The sequence below is a fragment of the Geotrypetes seraphini genome, chromosome 1, assembly GCF_902459505.1.
Source record: "Geotrypetes seraphini chromosome 1, aGeoSer1.1, whole genome shotgun sequence".
NCBI lineage: Eukaryota > Metazoa > Chordata > Amphibia > Gymnophiona > Dermophiidae > Geotrypetes > Geotrypetes seraphini.
In genome coordinates this window covers 81,146,543-81,165,158 of record NC_047084.1, presented here as the reverse complement: position 1 = coordinate 81,165,158, position 18,616 = coordinate 81,146,543, and the positions used below count along the sequence as shown (strand labels likewise).

The 18,616-nt window shown below is 45.0% G+C and overlaps 1 protein-coding gene across 16 annotated transcripts in view; it reads right to left on the bottom strand.

Moving 5' to 3' along the window:
• The window catches only part of TCF4 (transcription factor 4), a 901,809-nt gene that overhangs the window by 21,502 nt on the left and 861,691 nt on the right, over nucleotides 1-18,616 (bottom strand). For 12 of the 16 annotated variants that reach the window (XM_033934037.1, XM_033933979.1, XM_033934084.1 and 9 more), the window contains one exon: nucleotides 12,822-12,987. In XM_033934037.1, coding sequence (XP_033789928.1) covers nucleotides 12,822-12,987 — 166 coding nt within the window. The remainder of the gene's footprint in view (nucleotides 1-12,821; nucleotides 12,988-18,616) is intronic. The other 4 variants (XM_033934006.1, XM_033934056.1, XM_033934116.1 and 1 more) reach the window with 1 other exon arrangement.

Below are 18,616 nucleotides of genomic sequence, written 5' to 3'. Positions count from 1 at the left end.
ACCACAATAACTCCTGACATCTTCTTCGCTGAATACCATCGGAAAAGCAGCTACATGGTTCTCTCTTCATACTTCCACTGCACACATCATTGTTCAGACCAAGCTTCGGCACATGATGGTACCTTTGGTCAAGCAATCCTAGCCAATCTGTCCTTTTCAACTAACAACTCTGGCACTTGACGATGTGGCTACTTGAAAGACTAAGACAGCCCTAAACTTGGGACTTGGGACTTGGGACTTGGGACTGTGCCTAACTTAAACCTGCTTTGTCAACAGAAAAAAAGAAATCAGTTTTTCTCATCTCACCTGTAAAAGATGTTTTCTGTAGACAGCAGGATTGACAAGGCATGCAATCTCTCCCATCTCACTGAGAGATATCTCATTGTTTTGATTTTGGAACTAACTGAGAAGCTGAGGTAACTGAAATACATGTTCAGAAACACTACAGTTCTGAGTTCTGGGAGTTCAGTTCCATTCCGGAACCTTCAGATGATGTCACCCACTTGCGCCTTATACGTCCTTCTGTCTATTGAAAATACCTGTTACAGTTGAGCAGCATTGGCCTGTATCTTTTATCTACAGATATATAAAATTAGTTGAGGGAAAGAGGGGACAACATTCACATCTGTTAAGAATTAACAGAATAAAACAATTAAAATTACTCTCCATTTTGTCTTTTTCCACTAATTGAAACATTTGCCTTACAAGTCAGCTGCTCAAATGCCAAATGATAAAAGCATCGCACAGTGCCCATCAGATTACAAGTGTTCCTCTGCAAAAGGCAAAGGAAGCATCTGACTAGATGACACTTCTGTTCTGATTTATACTGAAGAGCAAGAAAAAACAGATGGCATTTCTCTAACATGTAATCTTGCATCAAACCCCCAAGTCGCAAGCAATACACCAGAACAGTATATGCAAGATAACCAAACTGATAACCTTTTTAATACACATTTTAAATAAAGTCAATTCTACATTGCTACTTTGAGATTTTAAAAGAAAAATTAATTGTAGATTACTAAAATGAAATGTGTATTATGCATTGAAAACATAAGGTAACAACAATAGACTCCCAAATCACACAGCAAATACTTTCCTTTTTTTTCAAACACTACAGTAATATCATCGTACTGTAGATCAAATTTTAGATTGGATTCTGGGACAAACAATTTTGAACTGCTTATGTAAATATATCAGAGAGTGGTCCTTTTACCAGGCTGCAATAAGGACCAGCATGTGCTTACTGCAGTTTAAAAAGACCTACCACAGAGTACGCTCAGGCATCCTGTGGTAAGTTCAGGGTTTATGTGTGTGAGAGAGAATTGGACCTGGGGTAGGTAGGGAAGGAGAGAGAGAGAGAAAGAGAGAGTGTTGGACCTGGGGGAGGGAGAAAGAAATATACGAGGGGGCTCCTCACAGGTTTGGCTCACCTCCTCTGTGCTCAGGCACCCTTCAAAGCTGCAGTACCTTTTCAGTGACTGGCGGGGTAGCTGAAGAAATCAGCTGCCCGAGTCGCCCCTTTCCTTCTCATACTCAGGAGCGAAGAAATCAGAGAGTGCCGGCATTGGAGGATGGAGGCACCACGCTAACTTCCTCACTTTTGAGGCAGCATAAGGAGGAACAAGGCAGTTTTGGCAGTGGATGTCTGAAGCTTCACAGCATCCCCACCAGCAAAGGTACAATGCCTAATGTGAGGAGGGGAGGGAAAGGAAATGTGTGCTCCTCAGCTCCCCCCCCCCCCAATGGACTGCTGGCTATGCCCTGTGTTCAATTGTGTGATTAATCGTGCATAAAATCTTTTAAACATGGTTAAAATTTTTAATCGAAATGCAGCCTTAAAAAAAGATTTATTATAAAATATGGGTGACCAGAGAATTGGATAGAGGGAGTATGCTAGATGTGGTACATTTCGATTCAAGCAAACCCTTTGACAGTGCTCCACACAGACATCTAATAAATAAACTAAGTGCCCTCGGGATGGGCTCCAAAGTGAAGGGCTGGGTCAAGAACTGGTTGAGTTGATGACAACAGAGGATAGTGGTCAATGGAGATCGATCTGAGGAAAGGGATGTTACCAGTGGTGTGCCTCAAGGTTCTGTTCTTGGGTCTGATTTTTTAAACATTTTTATAAGTGATTTTGCTGAAGGGATGTCAGGTAAGATTTGCCTCTTGGCAGATGATACAAAAATCCTCACTAGAGCAGACACCTCGGATGAAAGACCTAGCAGACACCCCGGAAGAAAGACCTAGCGAAGCTTGAAGAATGGGCTGAAATTTGGCAGCTAAATTTAACGCTAAGAAATGCAAAGTCATGCATTTGGGCTGCAAAAACCCAAAGGAATAGTACAGTTTAGGAGGTGAAGAACTTATGTGCAAGACAGAAGAGCGGGACTTGGGTGTGACTGTATGTGATGATCTTAAGGTGGCCAAACAGATTGTAAAGGTGATGGCAAAAGCTAGAAGGATGCTAGGGTGCACAAGAAGAGGTATGGCCAGTAGGAAAAAGGATGTATTGATGCCTCTGTATAAGACTCTGGTGAGACCTCATTTAGAATATTGTGTACAATTCTGGAGACCGCATCTTCAAAAAGATATTTAAAAAATGGAGTCGGTCCAGAGGAAGGCTACTAAAATGGTGCGTTGTGTTCATCATAGAGTATTTGGGGATAGACTTAAAGATCTCAATATGTATACTTTGGAGGAAAGGTGGAAGAGGGGAGATATGATAGAGACGTTTAAATACCTATGTAATGTACATGTGCATGAGTTGAGTATCTTTCATTTGAAAGAAAACTGCAATGAGAGGGCATAGGATGAAGTTAAGAGGTGATAGGAATAATCTAAGCAAATACTTTTTTACAGAAAGAGTGGTAGATGCGTGGAACAGTCTCCAGGAAGAAGTGGTGGAGATAGAGACTGTGTGATAGCCACCTGGGATCCCTTAGAGAGTGGAAGAGATAATGATTACTGTGGATGGGCAGACTGGATGGGCCATTTGACCTTTATCATGTTTGTATGAGTTTGAGGATGAACACTGGCAGACTCTATAATGGCATCTGGATGCTCATATGCCATTATAGAAAAATGATGGAACCTGGTATTGGTATCCTAACATTTACACAATTGTGATTATACCAAGACATGGAACTGGCTTAACTGCAGAAGTGTAAATATGGCAAGGCTATGTGTAACTAACAGTATTATGTAAGTTGCATGCATAAGTGGCTGCATCATTTATATCTCTCCCATGTTCTTCCCATATGAACATAAGAATAGCCTTACTGGGTCAGACCAATGGTCCATCAAGTCCAGTAACCCATTCTCACGGTGGACAATCCAGGTTCCTGTACCTGGCCAAAACCCAAGGAGTAGCAACATTCCATGCTACCGATCCAGGGCAAGCAGTGGCTTCCCACATGTCTTTCTCAATAACCTACTATGGACTTTTCCTCCAGGAAATTGTCCAAACCTTTCTTAAAACCAGCTATGCTCTCTACTTTTACCACAACCTGTGGCAATGCATTCCTGAGCTTAACTATTCTCTGAGTTAAAAAAATTTCCTCCTATTAGTTTTAAAAGTATTTCCCTGTAACTTCATCAAGATCCCCCTAGTCTTTGTAATTTTTGATGGAGTAAAAAAATCGATCCACTTGTACCCATTCTATTCCACTCAGGATTTTGTAGACTTCAATCATATCTCCCCTCAGCTGTCTCTTTTCAAAGCTGAAGAGCCCTAACCTTTTTAGTCATTCTTCATATGAGAGGAGGTCCATCTCCTTTATAATCTAGGTCAGTGGTTCCCAACCCTGATCCGGAGTACCACAAGGCCAATCGGGTTTTCAGGCTAGCCCTAGTGAATATGCATGAGAAAGATTTGCATATAATGGAAGTGAGAGGCATGCAAATCTGCTCCATGCTTATTCATTAGGGCTAGCCTGAAAACCTGATTGGTCTGGTGGTCCTCCAGGACAGGGTTGGGAACCACTGATCTAGGTCACTCTTCTTTGCAGTTACACACTGTGGGCCCGATGTGTGCTAAGGCAATATGGGGACAAATTCAGCAAAGGGCATTTGGTGTTGTGTGCCATTTATGGAATACTAGAGTAGTGTGGAGGTGCCTAATTTTGGGTGTCAGCAAAACCTGATGTAAAAGCTAGTGCCTAATTTTTAAAGGCTGAGTGTGCAAATGACAGTATTCTATAGCACTGAGCCTAACTTCTGGAAATGCCCCTGATCCATCCATGCCCCATCCATGGTTAGGCCCCTTTATAATTTAGGCATGGATACTATAGAATAGCACCTAGGACAGATGTGTATTTAACCCCAAATTGTTGCCAATTAACGCCAATCATTGATTGTTTGACGCCTCATTAACTAATCACTTTGCACGTGCATCTGCATAGGCTAGAGGTGGGCAATTCCGGTCCTCGAGAGCCGGAGCCAGGTCAGGTTTTCAGGCTATCCACAATGAATAGGTATGAGATGGATTTGCATGCACTGCCTCCTTGAGATGCAAATCTATCTCATGCATATTTATTGTGGATATCCTGAAAACCTGACCTGGCTCTGGCTCTCGAGGACCGGAATTACCTGACCTAGGCACCTAAATTTGGGCGACCTACATAGAATTTGGAGATATGCTACCTACATGAGTCCTTATAGAATTGCAATTAGGTGCTTTGCTGCCACTTACCGTATTTTCGCGGATATAACGCGCGCGTTATACGTGATTTTACGTACCGCGCATACCCCTCGCGCGTTATATGCCTGAGCGCGGTATAGAAAAGTTTTTAAACATAGTTCCCACCCCGCCCGACGCCCGATTCACCCCCCCAGCAGGACCGCTCGCACCCCCACCCCGAACGACCGCTCGCACGCGCTCCCACCCGCACCCGCATCCACGATCGGAGCAAGAGGGAGCCCAAGCCCTCTTGCCCGGCCGACTCCCCGACGTCCGATACATCCCCCCCCCCCCCGGCAGGACCACTCGCACCCCCACCCCGAAGGACCGCCGACTTCCCGACAATATCGGGCCAGGAGGGAGCCCAAACCCTCCTGGCCACGGCGACCCCCTACCCCCACCCCGCACTACATTACGGGCAGGAGGGATCCCAGGCCCTCCTGCCCTCGACGCAAACCCCCTCCCCCCAACGACCGCCCCCCCCCCAAGAACCTCCGCCCGTCCCCCAGCCGACCCGCGACCCCCCTGGCCGACCCCCACGACACCCCCACCCGCCTTCCCCGTACCTTTGTGTAGTTGGGCCAGAAGGGAGCCCAAACCCTCCTGGCCACGACGACCCCCTAACCCCACCCCGCACTACATTACGGGCAGGAGGGATCCCCGGCCCTCCTGCCCTCGACGCAAACCCCCCTCCCTCCAACGACCGCCCGCCCCCAAGAACCTCCGACCGCCCCCCCAGCCGACCCGCGACCCCCCTGGCCGACCCCCACGACCCCCCCACCCCCCTTCCCCGTACCTTTGGAAGTTGGCCGGACAGACGGGAGCCAAACCCGCCTGTCCGGCAGGCAGCCAACGAAGAAATGAGGCCGGATTGGCCCATCCGTCCTAAAGCTCCGCCTACTGGTGGGGCCTAAGGCGCGTGGGCCAATCAGAATAGGCCCTGGAGCCTTAGGTCCCACCTGGGGGCGCGGCCTGAGACACATGGTCGGGTTTGGCCCATGTGCCTCAGGCCGCGCCCCCAGGTGGGACCTAAGGCTCCAGGGCCTATTCTGATTGGCCCACGCGCCTTAGGCCCCACCAGTAGGCGGAGCTTTAGGACGGATGGGCCAATCCGGCCTCATTTCTTCGTTGGCTGCCTGCCGGACAGGCGGGTTTGGCTCCCGTCTGTCCGGCCAACTTCCAAAGGTACGCGGAAGGGGGGTGGGGGGGGTCGTGGGGGTCGGCCAGGGGGGTCGCGGGTCGGCTGGGGGACGGGCGGAGGTTCTTGGGGGGGGGCGGTCGTTGGGGGGAGGGGGTTTGCGTCGAGGGCAGGAGGGCCTGGGATCCCTCCTGCCCGTAATGTAGTGCGGGGTGGGGTTAGGGGGTCGCCGTGGCCAGGAGGGTTTGGGCTCCCTCCTGGCCCGATATTGTTGGGGAGTCGGCGGTCCTTCGGGGTGAGGGTGCGAGTGGTCCTGCCGGGGGGGGGGATGTATCGGACGTCGGGGGGGGGGCATCAGGCTTTCAGAATGGGGACAGACCTTCAAGGGGGACAGGACTTCAAGGGGGGACAGTGCACGGAAAGTCAGGGGGGGTGAACGGAGAGTCGGGACAGCGCACGGAAAGTCAGGGCAGTGCACGGAAGTCAGGGGGGTGAACGGAGAGTCGGGACAGCGCACGGAAAGTCAGGGCGGGCGAAAGGAGCGTCGGGCATCATGCGCGTTATATGCCTGAGCGCGGTATAGAAAAGTTTTGGTACATATCATCGTGATTTCTGCGCGCTATACCCCTGTGCGCGTTTTACACAGGTGCGCGTTATATCCGCGAAAATACGGTACTCTGTGAAAGTGCTGATATTCTGTACATTTATATACAGAACTGGCACATAAATGTTGCACACAAAGAACTGCTCTTTAAACATTTAAGTTCCATATCCAAGGATTTTCAGAGCTATTCTACAGATAACGCTGCTGAAAATTCCCTCTACACTCTCCGGTGCTTTCTGGGTACTACCGGGATAGAGCAAGGGTGTTTTGCCTAACTATACATGTGGAGAACAATTATAAGAAGGGAAGCTTATTTTTAGTCACCAAGAAAATGAGTTTTTGGAACCTAGTCTACAAAGGAAAGCAAATACCAGTTTTCCTTTATAGAATACTGATGTATCAGCACTAATACAAGTATATACACGCGACCAGTGATGTAGCAAGAAAGGTTGGCACCTGGAGGCGGTGGCACCTAGCATCACCACACTGTGCAATCCCCCACTCTTTCCCACCACTTGAGCGCCCTCTGCGTTGCTTGTACAATCTGCATCCTACTTTTTGGATAACAACAAATGCGGCCATTTGTTAGCCTCCTATCTCAAGAAAAAAGGAGGAAAGAAGTCACATCTCCTATATCCGTACATATAAAGGAAACCTTATGGTAGTCCCTGTTGAGATTGCCAGCGAATTTCAATCCTTCTACCAACAATTATATACATTGGAATTAAATGATGACCATCTAGATTTCTCTTTTACCGATGACATCGCTCGCCCCACCTTATCTGCTTCAGATCTTTTAAATCTGGATAATCCTATCACACAGGAAGAACTCTTGATTGCCTTAAATGATATGGCCCTGAAAAAGGCCCCGGCCTGGATGGTCTCACGATTGAATTTTACAAAACCTCCCACTCTGTCATCTTACCTTATTTCTTTCAGTTTCTCAATCACATCATTGTGGGAGGCCAACTTTTGGGTTCATTCACCGAAGCCACCATTATTGTTCTACCGAAGCCCAGCAAGGATCCGCAATATATTCAGAACTACAGACCTCTTTCTCTAACAAACACAGATGCAAAAATATATGCTAAGAACATAAGAACATAAGCATTGCCCCTGCTGGGTCAGACCAGGGGTCCATCGTGCCCGGCAGTCCACTCCCGCGGTGGCCCCCCGGGTCCATGACCTGTAAGTGCTCCTAACCTACAACGTTTATACTCTATTCATTTAATATCCTGTAAAATAACCCTCTATCTGTACCCTGCAATCCCCTTCTCTTCCAGGAAGTCATCCAGTCCCTTTTTGAACCCCAATATTGTACTCTGTCCTATCACCTTTCCTGGGAAGTGCGTTCCAGGTGTCCACCACCCTCTGAGTGAAGAAGAACTTCCTTGCATTCGTTTTGAATCTGTCTCCTCTCAGTTTTTCTGAATGACCTCTTGTTTTTGTTGTCCCCGCTAGTCTGAAGAATCTGTGCCTCTCCACCTTCTCTATGCCTTTCATGATTTTATAAGTCTCTATCATATCCCCTCTAAATCTCCACTTTTCCAGGGTAAAGAGCCCAGCTTGTCCAACCTTTCAGCATATGAAAGGTTCTCCATGCCCTTTATCATCCCTGTCGCTCTCCTCTGGACCCTCTCGAGTATCACCATATCCTTCTTAATGTACGGCGACCAATATTGGATGCAGTATTCCAGATGTCGGCGCACCATTGCTCGATACAGTGGCAGGATAACTTCCTTCGTTCTGGTAGTTATACCTTTTTTGATAATGCCCAACATTCTGTTCACTTTCTTTGAGGCTGCTGCACATTGTGCCGCCGGCTTCATTGTTTTATCCACCAATACCCCCAAGTCTTTTTCAAGGTTGCCCTCCCCCAGTACCCTCCCTCCCATCGTATAGCTGTACATGGGGTTCCCTTTCCCTATGTGCAAGACCTTACATTTCTCCACATTGAAGCTCATCTGCCATCTTTTTGCCCACTCACTCAGTTTGTTCAGGCCGCTCTGCAGTTATTTGCATTCCTCAACTTGCTTTTTGTCTTCAAAATGTCATAAAGAAACTAGTCTCCCCAGATCAATCGGGCTTTATCAATGGCAGATTCTCATTCTACTTACCAACATTATCAACCATCTTCAAACATCCGACCAAAAACTCATTGCCTTGAATTGGTTTGGTTTCTCCCCTGGCTTCATTCGCATGATTAAGGTACTATACTCAATATACTAGACTCAATATTAATGGTATAATGTCAGATGCTTTCCACCCTACCAGAGGTATCAGACAGGGGTGCCCATTATCCCCACTGTTGTTCAACCTCTACTACTGGCAATTCGTAATAACTCTTCCATCACTGGATTCAAATATGGAAATATAGAATCGAAATTGTCTGCCTATGCCGACATCCTTTTATTCATCTCTCCGGACTCCATTCCATCTCTACTACTAACCATCGCTCATTACTACCAAAGTTCAGGTTATAAGCTGAATATCAACAAGACTGAAATAATGTGTATCAACTGCCCAGAAATGAAGAATGATGTTGCAGATTTTGACTTTCACTGGACAGATAACAAACTTAAATATTTGGGTGTATTTTTCAGTCCTACCCTGGAAGAAACTGTGGCCTACAATACTGATTATATAATCAATTTAGCTAAAGATCTCACCAGCCATTGGTCCTCACTTAACCTTATATGGTGGAGGCGTCTAGAATCCATAAAAATGATGATATCCCCTAAAGTTAAGTACATACTTAATATGTTTTCTTTTTCTCTTTCAGAAATCCTTTTACTCCACTCTTGATTCAATCCTTACCAAGTTACTATGGAACAGGAAACAGCCACATATTGATCTCCCACAAACTTAAAGCAAACAAAGCCTCTGGAGGGGTTAATTTCCCTTGCTTTTATCATTACCACATTTTTTCCTGCTTCGTCAATGCTCGATATGGTTGCTCATTCAAGAAGTAATAGATCCACCTTGTTGGCTTTTGATTGAACAAACAAAATATGGCGGAAGTCTAATACATTCTATTGCTGGCATGGAAATTTCTTCATAAGAACATAAGAACATAAGCAGTGCCTCCGCCGGGTCAGACCATAGGTCCATCCTGCCTGGCAGTCCGCTCCCGCGGCGGCCCAAACAGGTCACGACCTGTCTGAATCACCAGAAGGGGCTCCCTTGCCACCTTGGTTTCTCATTGAAGTCCAATCTTCCCATCGTAGTCCTAACCCTCCGGTCTTGCACATGCACGACCTGTTGGGTTTCTATACTTATTACCTGGTTAGCTTTCTATACCTGTGTTACATCCCAGCACCTCTCTCAGTATCCCACGATCCCTTTATCCCTCAGGAATCCATCCAATCCCTGTTTGAATCCCTGTACCGTACTCTGCCTGATCACTTCCTCCGGTAGCGCATTCACTTCTTAAATTGGATGTTATCATAACCTCAGCCAAGTCAGCTTTCACCTATGTGGATAATCTTATGGAGGTCACTAGGTGCAATTCATTTCAAGCTCCCATATGGGGGAATCCATTGATTAAGATTCAAAACGCTACCATATCCTGGCCTATATGGCAAAAATGTGGCATCTGGTCGCTTCACCATATTACAAAGCATCAACGCTGGATGTGCTATACTGATATTGTCGCATTGTACAATCGTCCTATTAGTCAACAATTTCAGTGGCTACAACTCACGCACTGCTTGAGGAAGGCTTTCCCAGATTTAGCTTCCATGCAGGAATCTCCAGACTTCGTAGTCTTCATGAATAAACCCTCATTGTCACAGACTAAAGGAATTGTTTCATCCTGGCATAAACTCATACAATCAAAGGCATTCAAGGTTCAGACTATTAACTCTTCAAAATGCTTCGATGCCCTTTATTTCAATTCTGACCCTGAATCCTGGACGATGGTTTGGACACATATTTTTAAATATCTTAAATCAGCCTAAATACTTTAGTTGATGTACTTCTTATTGCACAGGGCCACTTGGCCGCCTACCCTCTCCAATAGGATTAACACTTCTCTCCCTTTCCTCTGCTGGTCCTGTAATAGCCACCCTAGCACATTGGAACATATGCTCTTGCATTGCCCTCTTTTTCAGAACTACTGGAGTAAAGTCTGGAATACCATATCAGATATTCTTCTCCATCAACACAAAACTTGACCCCTCTCTTAAAATATTTGGAAATCATGAGGGCGTACAGTTGCAAGATTATTACGAAGCTAAGCTCTTTCGCATCATGACTGCATTAGCCATTCAGAACATTCTTCAAAACTGTCAAATATAGATTACAATGCATAGTGGAATAATGTATGTGTAACTGCAGAATATGAAAAAATTAATGCAGAAAGATGCAATACTGTCATATCTGGTCCGCCTTACTCTCCTGTTGTAACAATACTTCTAATATGTGACCTTAGTGATACAATATCCTGCTCGATTTTGGAGCATTCATTATTTTCCATATTGTTCACTGTATGGTTCATGTGATTTCATGCAGCTTATTACTTACATCTTTTGAGTGCCAATTTTTACATAACACCATAATTTGTTCTTTTGATGCTCTGTAGTGACATGTTAACTCCCTGTCATTTTTCTATACTGTTTTATTATATTGACTTAATAAATTTAACTTTTTGAACTTAAAAAAAAATAAAAAGTAATAACTACACCTTCCCCCTTTTACTAAGCCGTGGTAGAGATTTCTATCATGGTCCGGAGTGCTAAATTCTCCGACACTGCTCCAACGCTCATAGAATTTCTATGAATGTCGAAGCATTTATCGCTCCAGACTGTGGTAGAAACCTCTATTGCGACTTAGTACAAGGGTGGCAGGTACATTTCCTTTTCATTTTGCAGTCATATTTTTGGGCATGTCTCTGCTCTTTTATCTTTCTGATACCTCTTGTATGGTCAGTTGTTCTGTACTGAAATGCCTGTTGTAAAAGAAATCTTTGGACCTTACAATTAGTTGATTTTTTACTCAAGCTTTATGTATGCAGCAGCATTACTCTGCCTATAAATAGATATGAACATGCAACAAAGTGATTATTACAATAATAAGGATGCCTAGTAGTAACTGTTGATCTAGAACAGTGGTTCCCAACCCTGTCCTGGAGGACCACCAGGCCAATCGGGTTTTCAGGCTAGCCCTAATGAATATGCATGGAGCAGATTTGCATGCCTGTCACTTCCATTATAAGCAAATCTCTCTCATGCATATTCATTAGGGATAGCCTTAAAATCCAATTGGCCTGGTGGTCCTCCAGGACAGGGTTGGGAACCACTGATCTAGAACACACACTGGTAAATGATAACAAAGGATGCTTCTGATTTGTCATGGAACTACCGTGTTTCCCCCAAAATAAGACCTATCCAGAAAATAAACCCAAACATGATTTTTAAAGATGTTCCTATTATAAGCCCTACCCCAAAAATAAGCCTGACACTCCTTGACTCCATCCCTGATACTAGTGCTGCCCGATTCGTCCAAAAAATCAGACTCCTTAATTCAGCGACCCCCACCCTAATGAGACCTGGCATACCTCTGCTCCAAGGCCTCCTAAAGCAGAAGTGGCAGCGGCAGAGGGAAACCCCTGGTGGGGAAGGCCACGAAGCAGCCCATTCAGAGCGCTGCCACTGCTGCTGTTTTTGGAGGACTTGGTGGTACGGTATGTCAGTCTCACGATGGGATAGTTGGTGGGATTCTGCTGCACAGGGGGATGGGAGGGAGGGATAGAAAGATGCTGCACAAGGGGATGGGCGAGAGGGGAGGAAAGATGCAGCACAAGGGGGGGGAAGGAAAGAGGAAGAATTGGGGTAGAGGACAGGAAGGGAGAGATGATTGTTAGACATGAAAAAAAATAAGACATCCCCTGAAAATAAGCCCTAATACGTTTTATGGACCCAGTCTTATTTTCAGGGAAACACGGTAGTAGTTAAATAATTGTCCTTTAAATACAAGTAAATGCAATTTAAACCATCAGTTAAAAGCTTAGGAGGAGAAAAGAGCAATTCAGTTAAATCTCATTAGGAAGATTAATATATAGAAACATAGAAACATAGAAACATGACGGCAGAAACGGGCTATAGCCCATCAAGTCTGCCCACTCTACTGACCCACCTCATTAAGTCTGAGTACTAATGACCTAGTTCCTTAACTCGAACCAAATTTCAAATTTGTGAATTTATAGAAATTGTACTGGACTATGAGTACAAAAATCTGCAATGATAATGTTTATACTACCAGAATGGGACTTTGCCTTCCTTCAAGTAATATAGTTTATTTACCAGGGGAAAAACATTGGTTTCTCCATAATTCATTTTGTTCACTTCATCAAAATCCAGCAAAGGAATTAAATGAAGCGACACTATTAATACTGTTACCTAGATCTTGACCTAGTAATTGATTTGATATCCTTCTTGTCGTCATCTAATTTCTTGTCATCAGAAGATTTTGAGTCCTGGAGATTTTCATCTCCTTCATCTTCAGATTTGATGTCGGAGGAGCACCTCGGAGACATGTTCTGTCCTGGCAGACCAGTTGGCAAACCTGCAAGAAAAAGAGGAACCCACTGTAAGCTTTTACTCACTGGTCTTTATTTCACATACTGTATTTTCATAGTTCTTTCATAGTTTACATATTTTCACATAGTTTTCAGTTCTTTTTTCATGCAAGATGCACACTGTACTAAGGCAACACACAAATTACCTTCTTCAAGTCCACTCTTTAGCAATTCATTTATTCTTTGAAGGCTAAGCCAATTTTTATTGGATTGAGTTAAGACTCATTGAAATAGGCTGCAAGACATGAGCTTTTGAGACCACGTTGGTCCATTTTTCATGCAATTAAATCTTGAGAACTCACAAACTACAACATCTCGGGATTACCCTTCTGTTGACCCAATAAAATGCATCTAAATCATTAAGGAATCCTGTTTTCTCCAGGATCAGTATAGCTATTAGAACTTCATGCATAAAACAAACGCATTTCACTATGTACCGTATTTCCCCATATATAGGCCGTGGCCTATACATTGATTTTGCAAACTGGCCCAGTGGGTGAGGCTTGCTTAACTGGGGCGACCAATCTTAAAATCATCACCCCCCTCCCCGATGAGGACTGCTTGACACAGCATCACCCTGTCCCCAGCACACAAACCTACTTGGACTGCTGCAGTCAGACGGGACATTACCTGCTGGACGACTGCTGGCTGCCTCCTCCAGTCTCACGGCCTGCGGTTCAGGGCAGGAACAATCTTTTCGGCATCCAGCCTGGCCCCACACTGCATCATGAATGGCTGCTGTCAGTTCTCGTGAGTGCCGCAAGAACTGACGGCAGCCATTCAGGAAGCGGTGCGGGGCCAGGCTGGATGCTGAAAAGATCGCTCCTGCCCTGCACCGCTAGTTGCGAGATTGGAGGAGGCAGCCATCCAAGCGAGGGTGGTATTTAAGGGAGGGATGATTTAAAAAGGTACCGGTAAGATAAGCCGCAACTAATACTAGTTTTAAAACATATCAGCCTTTACTGTGGCCTATACACTGGGGCAGCCTATATATGGGGAAATACAGTAATAAAATTTTGCTCTTGTGACCAGGACATTGATATTTTAAAATTTAACTTTTTTGCAGAACATTCCAGATTAATTCCAATCTGAGCAAACCTAGGGGCCCTTTTACTAAGACACGATAGGGTATTGCCTTGCGGCAAACAATACCACAGGCATGCTGCACTTGCTGCTGTGGTAGGTCATTGGAGAATTGCCGCTGAGAGGTCACTGGAGACAGCATTCCTACTGGATCTCCAAGGTGATTTTACTAAGTTTTCCTGCTATCGCTGCCTTTGGGACAGCAGGGACACAAAGGTGCACTACCAAAGGTGGGACTGGCCACAGTGGACCGAGTTCTCTGTGGGAGAAACAAAGTCAAATGGGAACTACTGGTGGACCCCTGGAAGGTGCTGAAGCTACCACTGCAAATCAAATTGAGCCTAATGAAACAGTCTATCATAGCTCTAGATAAGGAGTTGATATCTTCCCCAATCTGTCTGAGGCAAAGGTCAGAGCTGATGTCTTCGTCAGACCACAGATAAAGAAGATCCTGGAGTGCAAGGAATTTCCCAAGAAATTAACTAGGAAGGAGAAAGTTGTTTGGAACAGCTTTGTTGCAGTGGTTTGGGGCTTCCTGGCAATCACAAGGCCAAACCTACGTGGAGTTGGTTGAGAACCTGATGAAGAATTACAGTAAAATGGGCTGTAGGATGTTTCTTAAAGTCCATGTCCTTGATGCTCATCTTGAGACAGTCAAGGAGAACATGGGAGCATACTCAGAGGAGAAAGGTGAGTGTTTCCATCAGGATATACTGGACTTCAAATGCCATTATCACGGACAATATAATAGGAACATGATGGGAGACTACATTTGGGAGCTGATTCGTGAAAGTGACTTTCAATCATTGCATAGTGTTAGTGGGTAAATAACACTTCTTAACAGTAGCCCATGTTGATTACTTGGTTGAGGATGGGCTGGGGAGAGCTTCAACGGCGAGATTTGACGGAGACTTTGGCAGTTGGAACCCAAGCACAGTACCGGGTAGAGCTTTGGATTTTTGCCCTGCAATAGCTAAGAAGAAAAAAACTTAAATTTAAAAAATTTAAACTGAATCAGGTTGAACAGACTGGATGAACCATTTGGGCCTTTATCTGCCGTCATCTACTATGTTACTATCACAAATGTCGAAAAACTACTCACTTCTAAATCTTCTTAGGTCATCTTTGTATAACTTCAATATAAATACATGTTCATTGTGATTCATATGTTGCTTTTTGTGACTTTATAAAAATGAATAGATGAAAATTTGGCGTTTTCACGTTTTAAATGGAATTTCACTATCTTGGTCACAAAAGCAAAGTTTTATGGAAATAACAGACATTTTCTATACTTTTTAGACATGAACAATTAATTAATTACCCTTAGGGGCTGATTCTATAAAGGACGCCTAAAGTTAGGCACCTAACTTAATTGGCAAAACACCCTTAAAATGCTCAATATTAAAAAAAATAATAATAATTGGGTGATAGGCACCGATCCGATTCTATAAAAGATAGGCGCCTGTTGCATGGCGCTTAATAGCGCCTAATGCCTAAGAGGGTATTTCTATGGGTGGAGTGTGATTTAGGCGCCACTAAATGCAATTCTCCAAAAACCTTGACGCCTGAAATGTAGGCCTTTAAAACCTTTGCCTACATTTCAGGAGCCTAAGTTTTTACATAGGCGCCACTAGCTGCGATTCTGTAAATGGCGCCTAAGTGTGATTGACACGCTGCTGGCGCCATTTATTTAGACACTGCCGATTTAGGTGCTGTATATAGAAAAAAATCATGTTACATAGCGTTCTCAAACAGAAATTTCCTGGTTCTTTTGTGGCTAAATATGGCCCCCTTATATCAACTATCATTTGCAGCATAGTTCATCAATAAAGTCAGTTTAAATAAACTCAATATTACAATAACTCTATTAAAAAAAAATATGTGTTCCTTGAAAAGTGCTCAGTGTCCATGTCTCCTGCAACAGCCGATTAGAGATCATATTTGGGACCTTTCTGTCCCATATGGTGATGGGACTAAATCGCGCGAGACAACGGCGCGCCGACAACTGAGCACAAGGTTGATGGCGTGCCGAAGAAAAGCACTATTTTAAAGGGCTCCAATGGGGGTGTGTGGGGAGGTGTGGGGGGGAACCCCCCCACTTTACTTAACAGACATTGCGCTGGCATTGTGGGGGGTTTGGGGGGTTGTAACCCCCCACATTATACTTAAAACGGAACTTTTTCCCTAAAAAAACAGGCAAAAAGTTCGGTTTCAAGTATAATGAGGGGGGTTACAACCCCCCAAACCCCCCCACAACACCAGCGCGATGTCTGTTAAGTAAAATAGGGGGGTTCCCCACCAACACCCCCCCGTCGGAACCCTTTAAAATAGTGCTTTTCTTCGGCGCTCAGTTGTCTGCACTCAGTTGTCTGCGCGCCGTTGTCTCGCGCGATTTTGTCTATGAACCGTCCCATATTGCACCCCACTTAATTGATCTACCCGTGCCTTGTATCACACTGCTAATGCAGATATTAATTTGGCACTTATTGTTCTCCTGATAGGGTGTTGTCTGTTCTTGTATGTCCAATTCATTCCAAAGTGGCTCAGCAGGATAATGATTTCCCCTCCACTCTTGTGTTCCTAATATAAACTCCAGTGCTCCTCAAGAACAAATTTTAATATTCCCCTACTCAGACCCAAGTTTCACCAAATACAGGCTTCCTCAGGAGGAGTAATAATGCCGACTGCTGCGGTAAAAGCTCCGACGCTCATAGAGTTCCTTTAAGTGTCAAAGCTTTTACCACAGTGGTAAAAAAAACAAACCCCTACGCCGGCTTGATAAAAGGGGGCCTATATGTGTGCAACTCCATCAATCATAGTATGCCTTAAAACTGTTCTTTCTTTATTGGGATTTATTAATTGCCTTTATGAAGAGATTCACCCAGGTGCAGTTTAACATGAAACTTACAGTTTTAACAACATGACAATAGTAAAAATGAACAAATATACTGTATACATAAATACAATAAATGAAGTAAACTTGGAAACAGCAAATTGAAACCTAATAATAGGACTACCATATATACTCGAATATAAGTCGATCCAAATTTAAGTCGAGACCCCCTTCCCCCCAAAAGGAGGAAAAATGGTTGGCTCGAATATAAGTCGGGCGGCTTAATATTCATATGCCCTGCCATGTCAGGCTCTGCACCTAGCCCCCTTCCCTCCCTCTCCTGTCAGGTACTGCACCCAGCACCCTTCCTTCCTTCCCCTGTCGGACTCTGCACCCTTCCTCCCAGGCTCTGCCCTCTGTCCCCCTCCATGCCCTATCCTCATACATCTGCCAATCTCTGTTTGAGGTGCAGAGGGCAGGAGCAAGCTTTCCGAACTCCTGCCCCACTGCTAACCGGCTGCGCAGATCAAGTTTCTTCAGCTGAGCGGCATGAGCAGGAGTGAAATTTGGAGCTGCTGCTTGGCACTGAGCGGCTTCCTTATTGTTTCCTGTGAATTCTAAGTAAGCCGCTCAGTGCCAAGCAGCAGCACCAAATTGCACTCCTGCTCATGCTGCTCAGCGGCCGAAGAAACTCGATCTGCGGCAGCCGGTTAGCAGCGGGGCAGGAGTTCGGAAAGCTTGCTCCTGCCTGCTGCACCTCCACCAGGGATTGGCAGAGGCATTAGGATCGGGAAGGGAGGAGGGGGAAAGAGCCTGGCGGTGGCCTTGGCCTGAAAAATTCTGGGAGGGGGCGTTGGCTTGAATATAAACTGGGCCCCCCCATTTTTGGGCCAATTTTTTAACCCCAAAATCCCGGTTTATATTTGAGTATATACAGTTTCATGAAACAGTATCATAAATATACATATTTAACAGCACTGAATTCAAAGAACATAAATATAATACGATGTCGGCGTAATACGAGTACTAATGGAACACCTAATAGGCATCACATTAGAACATTCAAATAACAGATATGATGGCAATGCTTTTCTACAATACAGCTTACCATGAGGAGCATAATTAAAATTTTCGAAAACCTGCCTAAGTCGGTCCTTGAACGTCCTAATAGCTGGGATGTCCAAGTGCCGATAATCTTAACAAACTTCCTGGATGTTCAGAAGCACTTCTAAGCTGTGTTGCATCCAGAGCTCAAAGGGGCATGTTGGGAGGTGTGTTATGGACGGGAATTGGGTGAGCTTACACCTGGACATCCTGAAGTATAATTGAAGCTTTTCCATGATATCCTAGGTGGAACGTATATGCCGGGACTTAGACCAAAGTAAAACAGGTCTAAGTGCTCCAAAGGTGACCAAACTGATAAGATGACCACTGGAGGGTTTAAGGCATGACTACCCCTTACTCCCCCAGTGGTCATGACCCCCACCACCTAGAGATGGAGGAAAAAAAATAGCACACTGAGGGCTTGCCATCAGCTGATCGTGGCAGAGGAATTCCCATCAGCTCAGCCAGTTTCGAGGATTCCTGCCAGCTCAGCTGATGGGAATTCCCCCTGCCAGGATTAGCTGAGCCACGGAGCCCTATACCCCTCCCCCAACATCCCTCAATATCTCTGGTTCCCTTCATCCCCAACATTGTTG